Source organism: Benincasa hispida, chromosome 10 (genome assembly GCF_027475165.1).
Source record: "Benincasa hispida cultivar pf3 chromosome 10, pf3_genome.v1.1, whole genome shotgun sequence".
Classification (NCBI taxonomy): Eukaryota; Viridiplantae; Streptophyta; class Magnoliopsida; order Cucurbitales; family Cucurbitaceae; genus Benincasa; species Benincasa hispida.
Genome location: NC_143487.1, coordinates 14624031 through 14642627, shown reverse-complemented (window position 1 = coordinate 14642627; position 18597 = coordinate 14624031). Strand labels below are relative to the sequence as shown.

Here is an 18597-nt window from a genome sequence, read left to right as displayed (position 1 = left end):
TGATTCGTAAGTAAGTAGCGACGATGCTCCATGTAGCAAATCTTATTATGCAATAAATCAGATGAGGCATCTTAATTACACACTGGACATGCTTTATATCCTTTAGTACTCCATCCAAACAAATTGTCATATGCTGGAAAGTCATTAATGGTCTACATCAAAGCTGCATGAAGACAAAAGTTTTGACTACCTTGAGCATCGTAAGTCTGAATATCATAGCTCTATAAATCTTTCAATTCCTCTATTAGGGGTTGTAAATAAATCTCTCTCTCTTTTTCTAAAGATTTTGGTCCCGGTATAAGCAATGGCATGGGAAAAAAAAACATTTTTCATGCATTTCTATGGTGGCAAGTTATATGATATTAGCATTGCTGGTTATATACTATGTACTCATATTGTTAAATGAGTTGAATCCATCGGTAACTAATACTAACCTTACATTCCTATGATCTTTTGCAAACCAATCATATTGTCTATCAAAATCTTTCCATGCCTAACATCATCTGGATGTCTTAAAACTCCATCAATGTTCATTCTTTTTTTCTTATGCCATCTCATATCACTAGTAGTATGTTTTGATTGAAATAATCTTTGTAATCTCGGTTTCAAGGGAAAATGTCTTAAAATCTTGTGTGGAATCCTTTTTCCTTACTTGTTATTGATTTTGTAATGAGATTTATTGCATTGTGAACAATTTTTTATGTGCTCATTTTCTTTCCAAAATAGCATACAGTCATTCTTACAAACATGTATGCATTTATAACCTAAACCCAAATTACGCAAAGTTTTTTTTTTTTTTTTTTACATCATAGTAAGATTTTTTTTTTAAATTTTGGTACCATCAGGTAAGGATTTCTTGAGTAATTCCAATAACATATCAAAAGACTTATTACTCCATTGATTGAGTACTTTGATATGCATTAATTTAGCCTAAAGTAAAGCAGAAATTTGAGTACATTTAGGGTATAATTCTTCACTAATCTCATCAAACATTAATTGAAACTTATTATTTCTAGCTCCCATATTATCACTTGTTTTAATCTGATGGAGCTCATATCACCTTCATTTTCAATGTCTCCCCCACTTATTAATGAAGGAAATCATACACGAGGATTTCCATGAGTAGCGGAAGGGATCGTTCCAAATTTCTTCGAATTGAACACAAACAATTACAGTCTTAAAACGGAAACTAACAGGTCATGCATATACAAAAATTACAGCATGCTACCATAAAATCAAAGGATAGAGTATGCATACCTTTGAAGAACCATTCTTCATGAATCCCTCGATCAATCTCCAATGCGTCCAATAACAACAATGTTCGTACGCAACGACTGGAACAATACAACCACGAACACAATCGAGTCTAACTCGATTCACGAATAGAGTAAGGACACCACCACAATAGTTACCTTGGTATTCTCGATGTGAGAATCGAGGAGTTGTTGGCTCTGTATAATCTTGGCTTGAGGAAGAGACTGGAAGACTACGATCGAGTAGACAATCGAGCAACTGGGAGATAAGAAGCTAGTCTATCGTATAGACGATGCGTTCGATTGTTTAGTAAACGGCAGCCTATCGTATAGACTTTGCTACTCGATTGTATAACTACGATCAGCTGAATGACTATTGTATAGTCAACTTTACACGATCGCTTAGTCTCTGTCAACACTATCACTTAGTGAAACTCTTTCACTTGATAGCTTGTCTCCGTAAGTACTTTCCGAATGAAGTAACTTCTAAATTTAGGAAAAAAAATTTCTTTTTATCTCACGGTTACCATAAAACTTCTAATAACTCCCCACTCAATCGGTTATTAGAGAAAAAGAATTAATTATCATATAATTAATAAATTATAAATAAATATGATAACCAATTTAGCATACCTATAGTTTTAATATTTCATCTTATAAAACATACAAACTATAGTTCTTTTTCTATTTTATGGTACTTAATGTAAATCATATTTACATTAATTCCTCCAAGTAATGTATCTCATACATCACACCAATTATATCACATATAATTGAATTTCCTCTTGTTAATTTGAACACTTCAAACTAACCCCAAAATCTGATTCTCAACTTGAACCCATTGAGCTACCAAGGGGACCTTATGGACCTGTAGCTTGAAGCTCCAACAGTACGTGAATAATTGACTAAACTCTTTAGTCACCGGATCCACCCTTTGTTAACTGCCGAGCACTCTATTAAAGACCGACAATTGCACTCTTCTCACTACAGATATATTTCTGTGTCCATATCAACCAATCAACAGTGTGATAACCCTTCACAAATCGCTCGTAAGTACAGTTGGGCCGATTTACCATTTTGCCCCTGTAGTTACATCTAACTCCTTAAGTACCACTGATTCCTCTAATGAATAATAAGTCATAGTCCTACTATGATTGGGTCATCTCTTCGAAAGAGAGGATGTCGCCATTATATTCAAGACTCGAAATCAGCCCTTAATGAAGCAATCTATCTACTTACCCCTACTTTAGGGAATGAGTGATTTCATCTTGTGTAACTGAGTTCCCAACTCCCCAATCAGACAAATCCCCAAAAAGATAGGCTTGTTGAGTTGACAAGCTGGCCACTCTCACCCATACTAATCAAAGGACCGTCCTCGTAGGCAGGAGTTCCCAAAACACTCAGGATTAAGGTCATGTCACCTATGGTCATTTTAATGAGATGTAAGTCTCAATTATCAACAACGTTATATAAAGAGACTAATCATCTCGTAGTCCGATCTTATACAAACTCTTTGTATAGGACACCCCACCCGCATGTCTCCACTTGAATGGTCAGGATCAGACCATTTATAGTATGTCACAACACTTGTAACTATCTACAAAGCGAGCTGTATCCGTAGTGTCACCAGGATAAGGTATCACTCCTTTATCCGTATACTATAGACTATTTAGGTTATTACTTAAGGCATGATCCACTTGTATATCTCATATACATGCTTAAGTTTACATAAAATAACCATAGATCTTTGTTTATTGGATATGAGTAAATGCAAATAAAATAACTCTTATTTTATTAATAACAATGTGTGTACAATGTCTACAAACTACGAGACTGTGGGAGAATTAGGACACCAATCCCAACAATTAAATCGGTCAACAATTCACATTTTCATTAACTAGATTTTCATGATTAGGCTCTATAGATTCATTATCTCTATGATTTCTGTATACTCCAAAAAAGAAAAGCCTAGAGTTTCTCCATGATAAATCCATCTATCATAGGTAACAACCATTCCTTATCTATATAAATCACTTTCAACATTACAAAATCTTTTCATTATGACATTTTGACAATTGTTGCATGGACAACGTGTATACCCTCTCTTATCAACATGCTCCTTTGCCAAACTAATAAATTATTTTATTCTGTCTGTATATTCTTTGCATAATCTATTTCAAAATTTTGTCCATCTTTTATCCATATTTTATCCCATGCAAAAAAAAAAAAAAAAAAAAAATGAAAGGATAACATCACAATTTAATCAAACAAATAATATCCATTATTTTATCAACATGCTCAATAACAAAATTTCAACTAAAAATTAAATGCAAGAAGGCTAAAAAATCAAATGCGAAAATGTACATACCTTCAAGGAACTTAACCAAGAAGCCAACCTACAAACAAAATCTCTAAAAAAAAAGAAACAAAAAGGATGTGAATGAGCTACCGATTATATATATAAACAAGATCAAAATCTATTTTTCAACGAATAATAAACATCTAAATCACACAACAAGCTTCAAATAAAACTTTGTTCACATAAACATACCTCAAATATTATTTGAGCACACAATTATTCACATTTTAGTAACACAGAGAAATTTTATTGAGTTCAATTCTCTACGATTATTTTCATTGGCAGTAAACTTGATCTGCCAATACCGACAGAACCCTTCTAATAATTTCAATAATTTCAGATTAATTAAAAATTACACCATAAACACCTCTAGGCCACCTTCCAACTCTTATTATTAAAACCACTCTTGAGATGGATTTTCAAAATGTTGTCTTTCTTCAAGCTGCTGGTTGAGTTTTCAACCTCATTAAACACCTCTACTTCACCATTTAAATGGTGATTAACAATCTCTATTTACTCCAAAATATTCAGGTCTTTTGAATTTCTCAATAGCCCATTCATTAGCGTGGTGTAATTGGCTAAACAAGGCAGATTCCGCTTTGCCATTGCTTCAAACACCACTAAATTCTTGGGCAAAACTAGAGAAACCCCATCAAGATGAATACAAGGTAATGTTAAAGTGAGCGTTGTCTTATCAAAACAAGCTTGAGAATGTCATTTTTTTGGTGGATTTGAAAGTGATTCCAACGGCACTCACTCATAAATTCATAGAATAAAGAAAATGTAGCAAATGGTGACAAATCGAAAATTTCAGGCAAATAAGAAGAGAATCCAGAACAGAGCAATTAAAACAGGGAAACAGAGGCAGAAAATTGGTATAAAAGAGGAGCCAATAATTTGTTAGGTTCTTTTGGGGTAAATTTCATTGAGAATAAACAATGGAATCTACGAGCTTTTAAGCTCCAGTTCATGAGCATAAATCAAAACCCCAATCACGAACAGAAATCAAACATAGAAAAAGAGAGAAAGAGAGAATACAGACTATGAAACCAAAAGGCTACCTCACACTGGAGCTTCTACTTCCAAGCAACTTCAAAAGCCACCTTCAATCTTCAGTCAAGTCTTGAACGACGCCTCCTTCGACGGAAATTTGTACGGATCATCCAATTTTTTGGTCCAAAATGTTAAATGACCTATTTTTAAAAAATAATGTCAATTGACCCTTTGCTTACATCATCACGGTATGAGATTACATGAATTGCCCCTGATAACCGTCTCGCTCGCTACTTGGATTTCGCTCTCGCTATCTGTTCATCTTCCATTGTGATGTGATTGTTTGTCACTATACGATTGATTTGACAATTTTCACGAAATCTGTCTACAACTTAAAATCGTTAACACACAGCAAAATATGTAATGGTGAATTCTTTAAAATCTAAACTTCATTTGAACTGTCATTTTGTTGAACGGAGATTTATTGAATGAGGTTTTTCAGAACGGAGTTTTTCGGAACCAAATGGAATTTACTGGTTTTTCAGAACGGAACAGACTTTTCTTGAACTTGGTTTCATTGGTGTTTGTAGAAACGTGGTCTCAAAAAAGGTATGTAAATAGACATTGTAAATAGCATAACGAAAGGGGTGTGAGAAAGAGCGACAATGTGAAAGGTGGAGAGAGAGAGCGACAGCGAGAAAGGTGGAGAGAGCGACATTGAGCGATAGCGAGGGAGTGAGATTGAGCGACAGTGAGAGGCGCGAGAGTGAGAGCTGCGAGAGAGTGAGAGCGAGAGCAAGATACAGCAAGAGCGAGAGAAATTGGGAGCAAGAGCACTTGGGAGCGACAGCGAGAGAGATCCATGTGTATTACTATCTGCTTAATAAAAAATGTTCTCTTGCTTTGTAGGATGACAGAAAAGTGTGTACTAATTCGATACGGAGGTCATTAGGATAAGCACCAAAATTTGTTTGTTGGAGGCGAGCTAATAGGAATCGTTGTGCCTATTACCTTGAAGTATGAAGAACTTAAAGCTCACATTTACAGGGTTGTAAATGTAAGTTGCTCAGCGTTTGATGTTGTTATGAGAGTTAAATATAAGCTTGACTTTGAAGCCCCTCCACAGTACATACGGAATGACGGTGATGTTTATTTCCTTTTTTGCCGGGACGATCTTTCTAGAGTTCATCTATATGTAATGCTAAAATCATACCACGACGAAAATGTGAATATGAGTCATGATGGTATAGGTGTAGATAGACAATACGAGGCATCATATGAGTTAATCGAAAAGAGGGTGATATTCCATTGTCTATGAACACTCAACCATTAACATTATCAATAGACAATGACAGTATTCGTGTAGTGGACTTGGAAAGAGAAACTCAATATAACAGACCTGTGTTTGGTAATGAGAGATCAGCAGACTTGAATTTTATGGATTGTGGTCCTTCAGAAGAGCGTGATCTTTTTGTGGTTATAATGAAAGATCAGTAGGATTGAATTCTATGGACTGTGGTCCTTCAAAAGTGTATAGACCTATAGTGGCTGTTACTGAGAGATCAGCAGGATTGAATTCCATATCTTCATATCCTAGAGGGGAATTGATTATGCCTAGCACCTCTTCATCCGAGACAAATTTTGTAGTTGGTCAAATTTTTTTTTTTTAGTAAAAGTGATTTAAAAATGAGATTCTCTATTCTGTGCATAAATAATAATTTTGAATATAAGGTAAGGAAGTCAACTAAGTCTTTGTTTATTGTTAAATGTATAGAGGATAATTGTAAATGGAGCCTTCGTGCAGTTAAAATTCCAGGGTATGACATATTTAAGATCATGACCACAGACAAGCAATGGTTGCGGTAATTAGTGAACTAATCAAAGACAAGTTTATAGGCATAGGACGTGTTTATAAGCCTCGTCACATTGTTGAGAATATGAGGAAAGAGTACGGCGTAAATATAAGTTATGATAAGGCGTGGCGTGCAAGAGAAACCGCTTATGCTCTCGCCAGGGGTACTCTAGAAGAGTCGTACGCTATTTTACATGCATATGGTGAAGCGTTAAAGATGGAGAATCCAGGTACAAGGTTTGGAATCGAACTTGAAAATGATGTCCATTTCAAGTACATGTTTATGGCATTAGGACCTTGTATTAGAGGTTTTTCAAGTTGCTGGCCTGTGATAATTGTTGATGGATCGCATCTGAAAGGAAAATACAAAGGGATCATGTTGGTCGGCGTCTCCATGGATGGCAACAATCAAGTTTATCCACTAGTATATGCCATAGTAGACAATGAAACTGATCGACCTTGGAAGTGGTTTATGTCGAACTTGAAGTGTGCCATTGAAGAACTCCCTAACTTGGTGTCCGTGTCCGATCGAGTGGTATCTATTGGCAATACCATTCGTACAGTTTTTCCCACAGCACTTCATGGATTGTGCACCTATCACCTAGAAAATAATATTCTTTCCAACTTTAAGGACAGAAAGATTGTTGGGATGTTCAAGGATGTAGCCAGGGCATTTCGCATGTCAAAGTTTCAAGCACATTTAGAGGATATTGGTCTTGAAAGGTGGGCGCGTGTTTACCAAACAGAACGAAGATACGATAACATGACGTCCAATAGTGCAGAGTGTTTCAATTCATTGACCAAAGAATATCGATAGCTACCCATAATGTGCTTGTTGGAACATGTTCGAGGCCTCATCCAGTCATAGTTTTATGAACAGAGAAATTATTGGGCATCTCGAACGACGTCACACTCGGACTACTTTGAAAATCGATTAGCAACTGAGTGTGACAAGGGCAGACAATATCGAGTTAAGCTGATTGATTGTTATAGGATCCATGTGCGGGACAATCGATTGGACGGTATTGTGAACCTCCATGGGAATGAATGCACATACAAGGAATTTGACTTACTTGGTATGCCATGTTCGCTTATAAGTTTGATTACTAAAGTTTGTCTATTCATGAATCTCTTTAGATGTCTCGCTTATCTCGCTCTCTTTTTTATAAGTGTGATTAAATTGTTGGCTATTCGTGAACCATTCTGGAAACGTCTCGCTCTCGTGAATCTCGCTCTCGCTAATCTCGCTATCACATGGAATCCCTCTTAAAATATCTCGCTTATAAGTTTGATTACTAAAGTTTTTCTATTTATGAATCTCTTCATATGTCTCGCTTATCTCGCACTCCTTTTTATAAGTTTAATTTAACTTGTCCATTCATGAATGAATCTTCTATATTCATGGTAGTTCTACACTGACAATTTAAATAACATGTTAGTAAAATTACATCAATAATATACATAATATACATAATAAATATGTACGTCAATAATATGGTGTGTTCGTCCACAATTGATATGCTAATTGCATCCTATAGTCAGCCATCTTATCCTGAGTTATTGCAAATGAGGCACTACCAGTCACTAAATGTTTTAAGAATTTTACAACAAATATTCCACAATCTAACGACCCGTGTTGTGTATTCGTAGAGGTAGGTCGAGATATCTTCCAATGAGACGTTTCGATGTCCGGCTTCCAACGTTTCAAGTCACAATAGTGAAGAAGCGATGGTAGGGTGTAAGTCAATGATTCAAGGAAAGACTCTAGCTTCTTCTTCGATGTCATGGATGATAGTGAATCAAATATGAACAACCAACCTCTAGTTAGATCGAATGCTATCAACATCCAATGTTGATCGATGTTTGTTGTCGTATATACGAAGTCCACATCTGACCACTTGACATCAAATTTACCCATGACATAATCCGGTAACGTCTTATCCCCCCATGCTACGGCAGCATCCAAAGTCGACTTGTTCTTAATATGTTTGTAGACCCCATCTCAAGAATTTAGGTGACTCTACATGGCGAAAAGAACATTAAAAGCACATAATAGTCAACCAGCGTATTCCTATTTAAAAGTGCAGTAAATGGTTATCGTTATTCCAATTGGTAGGATGGTGAAGCGAGCCATACACATGTCTGGTCACCTATAGAATTTATCTTTCATGAAATCAAATAGGATATTTAGGGTCTGCATCCAGAACAAGATATACGTTAGGAGAGGGGAGTAAACTGTATGTACTTGGTAAAAAGGACAAGGATCGTAAACTTACGTCACACTCAACCCATGAACTTGGTTCAGTCAACTCTTGGAAAAAGGATTTGGATAATGGCCGAACTGCATTTTCTCGAACCTCGTTGTCCGTATTCTTATCGGCAATCTAGTTCAGCATTTTCTTTAATATAGCAACTCGAACCTTATGCTCCAACGAGTATTAGATCGTCACTTTAAACTGTAACGTAGATACCCCAGGGAGAGGATACTTAATATTTGGATGATCCAAAGGAAATTGAACCTTAATTTCCTTTTCTTTTGTTATTTTATTTTTTGGTTCAACGGGAGTTGTGTATTTATCAACGGCCTTTCTCCTACGTGTTGTTTTTCTACTCTTGACCATAGCCTACAGAAATATAACAAAATGGTAAACATGTTGATTAACAAAAATGAAGAAAGAAATTTTCGAATCACATAATGATCATACCTATAAATCGAGATGTAGGGTGTTAGAGAAGTCGTGATATCAAGCTGTACAAATGAATTAGGTGAGGTGGGATCGGTGACTTAGATAGAGGTGTGGTAGGTGACTTAGGTGGAGGTGGGGTAGGTGACCTTCGTACAGGTCGGGTGGGTGACCGAGATAGAGTCGGGATGGGGGACATGGTGGCATCGTGGCCTGTCTGTGGAGTGGGAGACCTTATCGCCTCAAACACCGTGGAACCCTTCATAGACTATAATAGAGATGAAATAGTTGACAATTGTGCTTTCATGTCTCTCGTGTCCGTTTTCAGGTTCGATACACGGGCATCCAAGCTCGATATTGAGTTGTCAATGCTCCACTAGTACGAATATACACCAGGATCAACATTTCCTCCCTCCTTGTGGCCAAAAACCTCCGGGACAGAAAATTCCTCCTCAGGCTCAGGACGTATGTCACCCACCAACACATCATGAAATATATCCTTGCTAGGGGTGTAAGAAGGCTGGTGGATGTTTTGGTCCCCATTAGATTCGTCGTCCCTCACTCCACCTTCTGAATTACCCTGTTGTTTAACTTCCCCACTGTCATACCCCTTCCCAGATTACCTTCTTAACCTAAAAGGGCATGTGACGACAGTAGTTACCGACCCTTTCGTCGGCACTTACTGCCTAACTTACATTTAAAACCTTTCCTAGAACCCTGATATGCATTTATGACTTGATAACAACAATATTCACAATCTCAGAGCTTAACATACTAAACGTATTGAATAGATTAACCGACAGTTAACATTCTTACATCAACAGGGTTCCATAGCTATTATTCATATTCATAACCATGTACACTATAAAATCCAGTGAGCCCATGATACTAAGTTTAGTCCTTATACGCACAAAATATATGTTACAGAAAAAACACCTAATCTTCCTTTAGCCTTGAGTCTTTGAGTGGCAGAGCAATAACAAAATTAGCTTATGGGGAGTTAATCGCTACCTTGGGAGGGAAAACATTTAAAAACAAGGTGAGCTACTAGCCCCATGAGTGACTTAATAAAACATAAATCTCATGTTTAAACTAAAAGCTAGAAAACAGAATACTGGAACTAAAAACATGCCAAGCAAACGTGTATATAAAACTTTTAAAACCATTGTATCTAAAAACATAGTTGAACTGATTCCGAGTTGAGAGAGAACCCTTTTGCTCGATCTCTCAATGTCGGATATCCTTGTTTAAGAGAGAACCCTTTTGCTCAATCTCTCAAACATAAGCTTGGGCTTGGGTGAGAACCCTTTTGTTCAACACCTTTCAACCAATGCTAGGAAAGAACCCTCGTGGTTCAATCCTACTGAACTGATTAACTATCATACGTTCACGTAAAGCAAACTGGATCCTGACGTCAAGGATCATATCTGAAATAGGGTACCACTGCTTATTACTGAACTGAGTGAATTATTCTGTTACTTTCTCTATGTACTTTAGTATCAGAATCATAACATAACTGAAACCAGGTAGTATAACTCAGATACCTTCTCCTTGTACTTTAGTATTGAGCTGAAAATACCTGATAGGAAAACATTTTCATAAAACAAGCTTACTGAAAGCTTGATCTCATAAAACATAGTTTTCATAAGAATATCATTTGCTAACACATGCTCAACAATATTAAGAGCACATATGCTTTAAAACATAATATAAATACTTGTAACTTAAATATGTCATAGAATCTTCTTTTGAGAACTACCATAGTTCAACCATTGTACCAAAGCATATTTCATAAACTTTGTAACTAGCATGCGTTTATAAACTTTAGGGAAATGTGTTGCTTGGAACTTCTTGTAAAATAACTAGCACAAAAGTAACTGTCAATAAAGCATGGATTATTAAAATATTTATAAACCATATATAAATCATTTATAGTCACTCACAGGCCCTTCAAGTTTGTTTCCTTAAGGCTTGATAGGCTTCTCCAAAGGGCGTTGAACCTATACGTACAAGCATACTACTTAATGTTTACATTACCCTTCCTTTTAGGCCTACTCAATAAATCAAGCTCACATGTCACACCATCACATTGTGCCTCCTACCATTCACTTTGAGGGTCGAAAACTTACCAATTTGGAGGGATTAGGTGCCAAAAGAATGTACCCTTTGATCGCCCACACTCCCCACACTTAGAAAAATTTTGGAGCATCAAACTACAGATTCAATTTCAAAAATTCATAACTAAATTTCAAGAACTCATCTCAAGGAACTTCCTTCTAAAACCTTGCTTAGAATCAAGTTACCAAAATTACCTTAAAATTTCATCTCAAAATTCCCCGTTGTTTGATCTGGAGATTTAAACCTTCATCATTGACCCCAATTAAAGTAGCTGCCTGCTTGTTCAACAACTTCCAGTTCAAAATTCAAAAATATATAACTCGAATTCCAGACCTTATCTTAAAAAGTTTCATTCTACAAAGTTGTTTATAACTGAGTTAAAAATATTACCTCAAATGTTTAGCCCAAAAATCTTCTTGATTCGTCCTGGAGCTTCAATTCTTCACTGATGGCGTAGATTCTCCTGAGAAACGAACCCTTCGCTTTTTTTTTCTCCCCCGGCCTTATTCCGACAAGTTTTCTCTTCAGCAGCACAGCCACAGAAAATAGACACACATATATTTCGAATGCCACTAGAATTACACAAATAGCCCTAGTAATCTGTCCAAACCGTTCAAATGAATTTGGCCTTCCTTCCTATGCGACCGCCAAACTACTTGAATGAAATCTCCTTGGGCCACTTAGCCCACTAATGAAGATTAAGGGTTGAAATTCAAAAAAAAAATTTCCTTTAAATTTTATATCCTAATGTAGTATTTATAATTTACTTGATGGGTATAAGATTTTCCTTTTAAAAGAAAAAAATTCTTAATTTCTTACTTTCTCTATTTTGGGAATTCCAACAAATTTTGTTCTACTTTTTAATTAACCTCTCTCCTTAGTATAGTTAACCCACATTCAAAATTCACTCGCGTTTGATTCCTCATCTCCAGGCCATTACGTGAGCACCATCCTTTGGCAACATTTAGTGAAATTCAACCGATCAATTCACCCTTCATTCACTTTGCCACCTAGGTCATCTACCGCATCGTGGCTTCCTTCTTTCTTCCATAATTCCTAAGACATGATTCCATCATAGCTCATTAAAAGACATCACATTACCTACTCTTACTTAAAGTAATTAGGGTTCGGGTTTTACACTCACCTTCTGAACTATTCTCTGAACTACTGCCACTCTTTGAACTACTAAAGCTCCCTAAACTACTAGAGCTCCTAGTGTCGGAGTGTGCTTGTCTTATGGCCCATCTATCAATTGGGGAATCCCAAAACTCCTTCTCAGAATCAGACATGACAAGACCCTCTTTGACTTTTGTCTGCATTAAGGAACCATTAAGATGGTTAATGTACATTTAACTACCGAATAAACATATTGTGACTACATAGATTACACTTACGTTTTGAGACTAAAAAATGTCTCTCTCGAGTGCTTTGAATGACACCGAGTGGAAGCATGACCACGTAATATACGAGGTACAACTACCTTGCTCTTTCGAGTGGCAACGTTCCCTACTATTGACGATAGGATCTCGTACGTCCACACCTAAATCCAAACAACTCAAATTTATAACTAGTTAATGTTAAACCAAAAATAAAGTTAAGTTAAGGAACATCTACCTGGAATGCTTGGGAAAATCCACGGAGCGAGTACTTCACAACACAATTTTTATTTCCCCCCACCCTCTCCTTGTATAAACCAACCTTGTCATTCAGTGCAATCTTCAGGGCGTCGAGTGTCCTCTTCCAAATAATTGTACCCCAATCAAGATTGTTATAGTAATCTATGTCTTCAACATCGTCAAATAGAGTACGATCAATAACATTCTTTTGCTTTTTTTTACCCATCATTTCAACCTCTGTGTAATATACTAGGGTAATTTTTACAGCATCATCATCATTTTCAAATACCAATTTTTTGTATTCTTCTTCAAGTGAATTCAAGTGGAATGCATCTGAGGTCGACCGATTACCAAAGTACCTCACAAAAATTTCTTGTGAGCAATCCTCACTCCGTACAACTCACGTAGGAGACCGCCACAAATAAGTGATCAATAAAAAGTCGTCATTTGAAAATGTGAGACCTTTCCTCTGACAAAGAAACTAATCAAGTCCACTTCTGACTTCTTCACTTCCCTCAATAACATATAGTGGATTAGTGGGTTGTTGAATACAAGTTCAATGTTTACAAAGCGACCAAAATTTGTTTTCTTAAACATCTCTAACTACCTTCTGGTAAGCTTATGCTTTACAATCTTGTTGGCATTAGCAACGTGGGCCAGGCACGTTACTTGCCCGGGAAACCTATCATCTAAAATTGTATTGGAAATCGTTTTGTTTTACAACGGGTATTTGCTTAAAACCTAACGTAGGTCAATGTGTTTTTCCTTTCAGCAAGTCTATCAGGATTCTCCTGTCCATAGTCACATTTTATGATTATGAAATATGGCAAATGAATGTTAAGACTGCCTTTCTTAATGGTAATCTTGAGGAGACCATCTATATGACTCAACCAGAAGGGTTCACAGTTCCAGATCAAAAGAAAAGAGTTTGCATGCATAATAGGTCCATTTATGGGCTGAAACAAGAATCTAGAATTTGGAACATCATATTTGACATTGTTGTCAAGTCGTTTGCCTTTGACCAAAATGTTGATGAACCTTGTGTTTATAAGAAGATCATCAACTGCTCAGTAGCTTTCCTGATACTGTATGTGGATGATATCCTACTCATTGGGAATGATGTAGGGTATCTGATTGACATTAAGAAATGGCTAGCTGCCCAGTTCCAAATGAAAGATTTGGGTGAGGCACAGTATGTTCTCGGGATCCAAATCATTCGGGGTCGCAAGAACAAACGATTAACCCTGTCTTAGGCATCGTACATTAATCAAATGTTGATCAGGTACAGGATGCAGGATTCCAAGAGGGGTTTATTACCCTTTAGGCATGGAATCGTTCTGTCTAAGGATCAATGTCCTAAGATACCTCAAGAAGTTGAGGAGATGAAACAGATTCCCTATGCTTCTGCTGTAGAAAGCTTGATGTATGCAATGTTGTGTACCAAACCCGACATTTGCTATGCAGTAAGGATTCTCAGTCGGTATCAGTCCAATCAAGGATTTGATCACTGGATGGCGGTCAAGACGATCCTCAAGTATCTTCGGAGAACGAAGGATTACATGCTTGTGTATGGAGATAAGGATCTGATCCTTAAAAAATACATGAACTCTGACTTTCAGACCGATAGAGATTCTCGCAAATTGATATCGGGGCCAATGTTTACTCTAAATAGAAGAGTTGTAGTCTGGCGAAGCATCAAACAAGGATACATCGCATACTCCACTATGGAAGTTGAATACGTAGCGGCTTTTGAAGCAGCTAAAGAGGTTGTTTGACTAAGGAAGTTCCTTTTAGATTTTGGAAGTTGTTCCAAATATAGATTTACCTATCACTCTTTATTGTGATAACAGCGGGGCTGTAGCAAATTCGAAGGAACCTTGGAGTCATCGTCGGGGTAAGCACATAGAACGGAAATATCACCTGATCATGGAGATTGTGCATTGCGGTGATATGATAGTCACGAAGATCGCATCGGAGCACAGCGTTGCTGATTCTTTTACAAAGGCCCCAATGGCTAAAGTTTTCGAGGGTCACCTGGAGAGTCTGGGTCTACGGGACATGCGACATCTGAAGGAACTCAAGAACAAGAATTCCATGAGCGGGTTTAGATCGCTCCGATTTTCATAGTGACCAGAATATAAACGATATACATTTTAAATAAGAGTTATGCATAATACAATTTAACAATAGCATGCTCAGTATACAATAAAGCATAGAGAAAAGGTTCATTACCAGAGGAAGACAATCTTCAAATGTATGAACACATGGCAGCGAAAGAATTCCACCGATCTGCCAGCACCCTGACGAATCTCTCGTCTGATACTGCACGATCCGAACGTACACGATTAAGAAGATGGGGACAACACCACCAATAGGGAGACCCAGGTATCCTCGGCATCAAAAACCCGGAGAGTGGGCTCTGGTGAGTTTGGTTGAAGACGGAGGAAAAGAAATCGTGTAAACGACAAGCGTGCACAAAAAGAACTTCACTATCGTATAGCGGGGACACTTATCGTATAGTAAAACTACACGATGATTTAGGAAAAACTGGACGATCGTTTAGGAAACTGATGTACGATCGTTTAAGGGATGCATGAGTTAGACGATCATTTAGACGACATAGAAGCGATTGTATAGGCTCTCGACGATCAGTCTCTTCTCGTTTTCTTTTGGGCGCGGGATTCTTTTGCACGACACAATTTTTCACAAATTGAAAATGATTTTCAACTTGTATCCCGCCGGCTACATAACCTTCGGTGCCCACGATCCCATTTCCTAAACGTGAAAAATTGGTTAATTAAAAATAATTAATCAATTAATTTATTTAATAAATATAATCATATTATATTTATATCCTATAGTTTGATATCATATATCTACTATAGTATTTTTCCTATAATTGATATAAATCATATTTATATCTAATTTCCTCCAAAATAATGTATCTCATACATTTAGTCAATTATAGTATATATAAATAGCCATTCCAATTATATCATATATAATTGTACTTCCTCTTGTCAATTTGAACATTTCAAATTAACCCAAACACTGGTTCTCGACTTTATCCAAGCTACCTAGGTGACTTAATGGACCTGTGGCTCGAAGCTCCAATGGTAGTGAATAGCTGACTAAACTTTTTAGCCACAAGATTCACCATCCGTTAACTGTCAGTAATTCCACTAAAGACCAACAATTGAACTCTTCTTACCATAGATATATTTCTGTATCCATTGGATATAACCAATCATGAGTACGATGACCTTTCACAGATGCTCGTAAGTACAGCTGAGCCAATTTACCATTTTGCCCCTGTAGTTACATCTCACTTCTTAAGTACCATTGGTTTCTCTAATGAACAATACAACATAGTCCAACTATGTGTGAACACCTCTCAGGACAAGAGAAGGTGTATGGCGCCACATCGTTCAAGCCCTGGAATCAGTCCTTAAGGGAGTCATTTATCTACTTACCCCTACGTCGGGAAAGAAGTGAATTTATTCTTGTGTAGCTCAGTTTCTAGCTCTCAAATCAGATTTATCCCCAAAATCGTAGGTTTGAATCGACAACTTGGCCACTCACACCCATACAAATCAAAGGACCGCCCTCAATGGCAGGAGATCCCAACTCACTCAGGATTGAGGTCATGTTACCTATGGTCATCCTAGTGAAGTGAAGTCTCTATCATGAACAGTGTTATATCACGAGACATTAACACTTTGTGGTCAGGTCTTATACAAACTCTTTGTATAGGATGCCCCCGCTCGCATGTTCCCAACACGAATGATCAGGATCAGATCATCTGTGGTAAGTCACAAAACTTGTGACCATTCCACTAAGCGGGTCGCGTCTTTAGCGTTACCAGGATAAGGTTTCCCTCTTATATCCATATACAATAGACCATTCTAGTTATCACTCAAGACATGATCTACTTGTATTTCATCACATACATGTTTGAGTCACATACATATAACCAGGGATTTTATGTTTATTGGTTTGTGGTAAAGTAACTAAAACAAGTAAATGAACAAAATAACAAGATGTGAAGTAAATATCATATATTAACAATCACAGGTGTTCGTATGTACTGTTTACAAACTATAGGACATGAGACTTTAGGGCATCAACCTCAATAGCATCTTGTCTAGGACAAGTGGAAGATGATACTAAGGTATGCCCTAGTTTATTGTATAATATACATTTTTATATTGTATTGTACATTAGTCTCCCAAGTCATTAGGACAAGTGGGAGACTGTTGGGATTGGGAGTCTCGTTGTTTTGTAAAGATACACATTATTCAATGAATAAAATAAGTGTTATTTAATTCTGGCATTTACTCATATCCAATAAACAAAGCTCTTTGGTTATCTTATGTGAAATTAAGCATGTATAGGTCATATACAACTGGATCATGCCTTAAGTGATAACCTAAATAGGTCTATAGTATAAGGATTAAGGTGGGATACCTGATCTTTGTGACATTACGGATACAACCCACTTTGTAGAGGTTTGCAAATGTTGTAAACTACTACAGATGGTAGATCCTGACTATTCATGTGGAGACGTGCGAGCGGAGGTATCCTATACAAAGAGTTTGTATAAGACCTGGACCACGAGATGACTAGACTCTGTATATAACGCCATTGATACTAGAGATTTACATCTCACCTAAACGACCATAGGCAACACGACATCAATCCTGAATGTTTTGGGAACTTCTGCCTTTGAGGGCGGTCCTTTGATTAGTATGGGTGAGAGTGGCCAGATTGCCAACTCAACATGCCTACCTTTTTGGGGACTTGTCTGATCTGGGTGCTGGAAACTCAATCCACAAGATGGAATTCACTCCTTTCCCAAAGCAGGGATAAGTAGAGAGATTGCTTCCTTAAGGGCTGATTCCGGGGTTTGAACATAGTGGCCACAGGTTCTCTTTAGAAGAGTAGACTCAGTCATAGTAGGACTATGACTTATGTTCATTAGAGGGATCAGGGTTACTTAAGGAGTTAGATGTAACTACAGGGGCATAACGGTTATTGGCCCAGCTGTACTTACAAACGATATGTGAAGGGTTGTCGCACTGTTGATTGGTTAAGATGGACATATAATATATCTGTGATAAGGAGAGTTCAGCTGTCGGTCTTTAGTGGAGTTCCTCACAGTTAACGGATGGTGGATCCCGTGACTAAAGAGTTTAGCCAGTTATTCACGTATCGTGAGCTTCGAGCTACAAGTCCATAAGGTCCCCTTCGTAGCTCAATGAATTCAGTTGAGGATCAGTTTTAGGTGTTGATTTGAAATGTTCAAATTGACAAGAGTTTTTTTTTATTATATATGATATAATCGGTATGATGTATGAGATACATCTAGTGAGGGATTGAAGTAAATGAGATTTACATTAAGTACCATGGAATAGAAAAAGAATTATGGTTTATATGTTTCATGGGATGAAATATTAAAACTATAGGTTATAAATATAGTATGATAAGTTGGTTATCATTTATATTTGTAATAATATTAATTATTGGATAATTAATTCACAATTGAGTGGGTGGTTATTGGATTTTCATGGTAACCGTGAGTTAAAAGGAAAATGGTTTTCCTAATTTTATTAAGTTTTTCATAAAAGTTTTTTGAGATTTCTCTTGGCAAAAAGAATCTCACGGAGTTATTAAGTAAATACAGATTTACTAAATGAAAGCTTGGTCGAGTTAAACGATCATG

The 18597-nt window shown here is 36.9% G+C and overlaps 1 protein-coding gene across 1 annotated transcript; it reads left to right on the top strand.

Moving 5' to 3' along the window:
- The first annotated feature begins 6458 nt into the window (after window positions 1-6458).
- Window positions 6459-7274, top strand: LOC120088939 (protein FAR-RED ELONGATED HYPOCOTYL 3-like). Its single transcript, XM_039046377.1, has one exon. It carries the CDS (start codon window positions 6459-6461, stop codon window positions 7272-7274), a length of 816 nt encoding a protein of 271 aa, XP_038902305.1.
- The last annotated feature ends 11323 nt before the right edge of the window (window positions 7275-18597 follow it).

Excerpts from the sequence above, each read along its gene's own strand:
- LOC120088939 (XM_039046377.1), top strand. The coding sequence starts at position 6,459 with ATGGTTGCGGTAATTAGTGAACTAATCAAAGACAAGTTTATAGGCATA.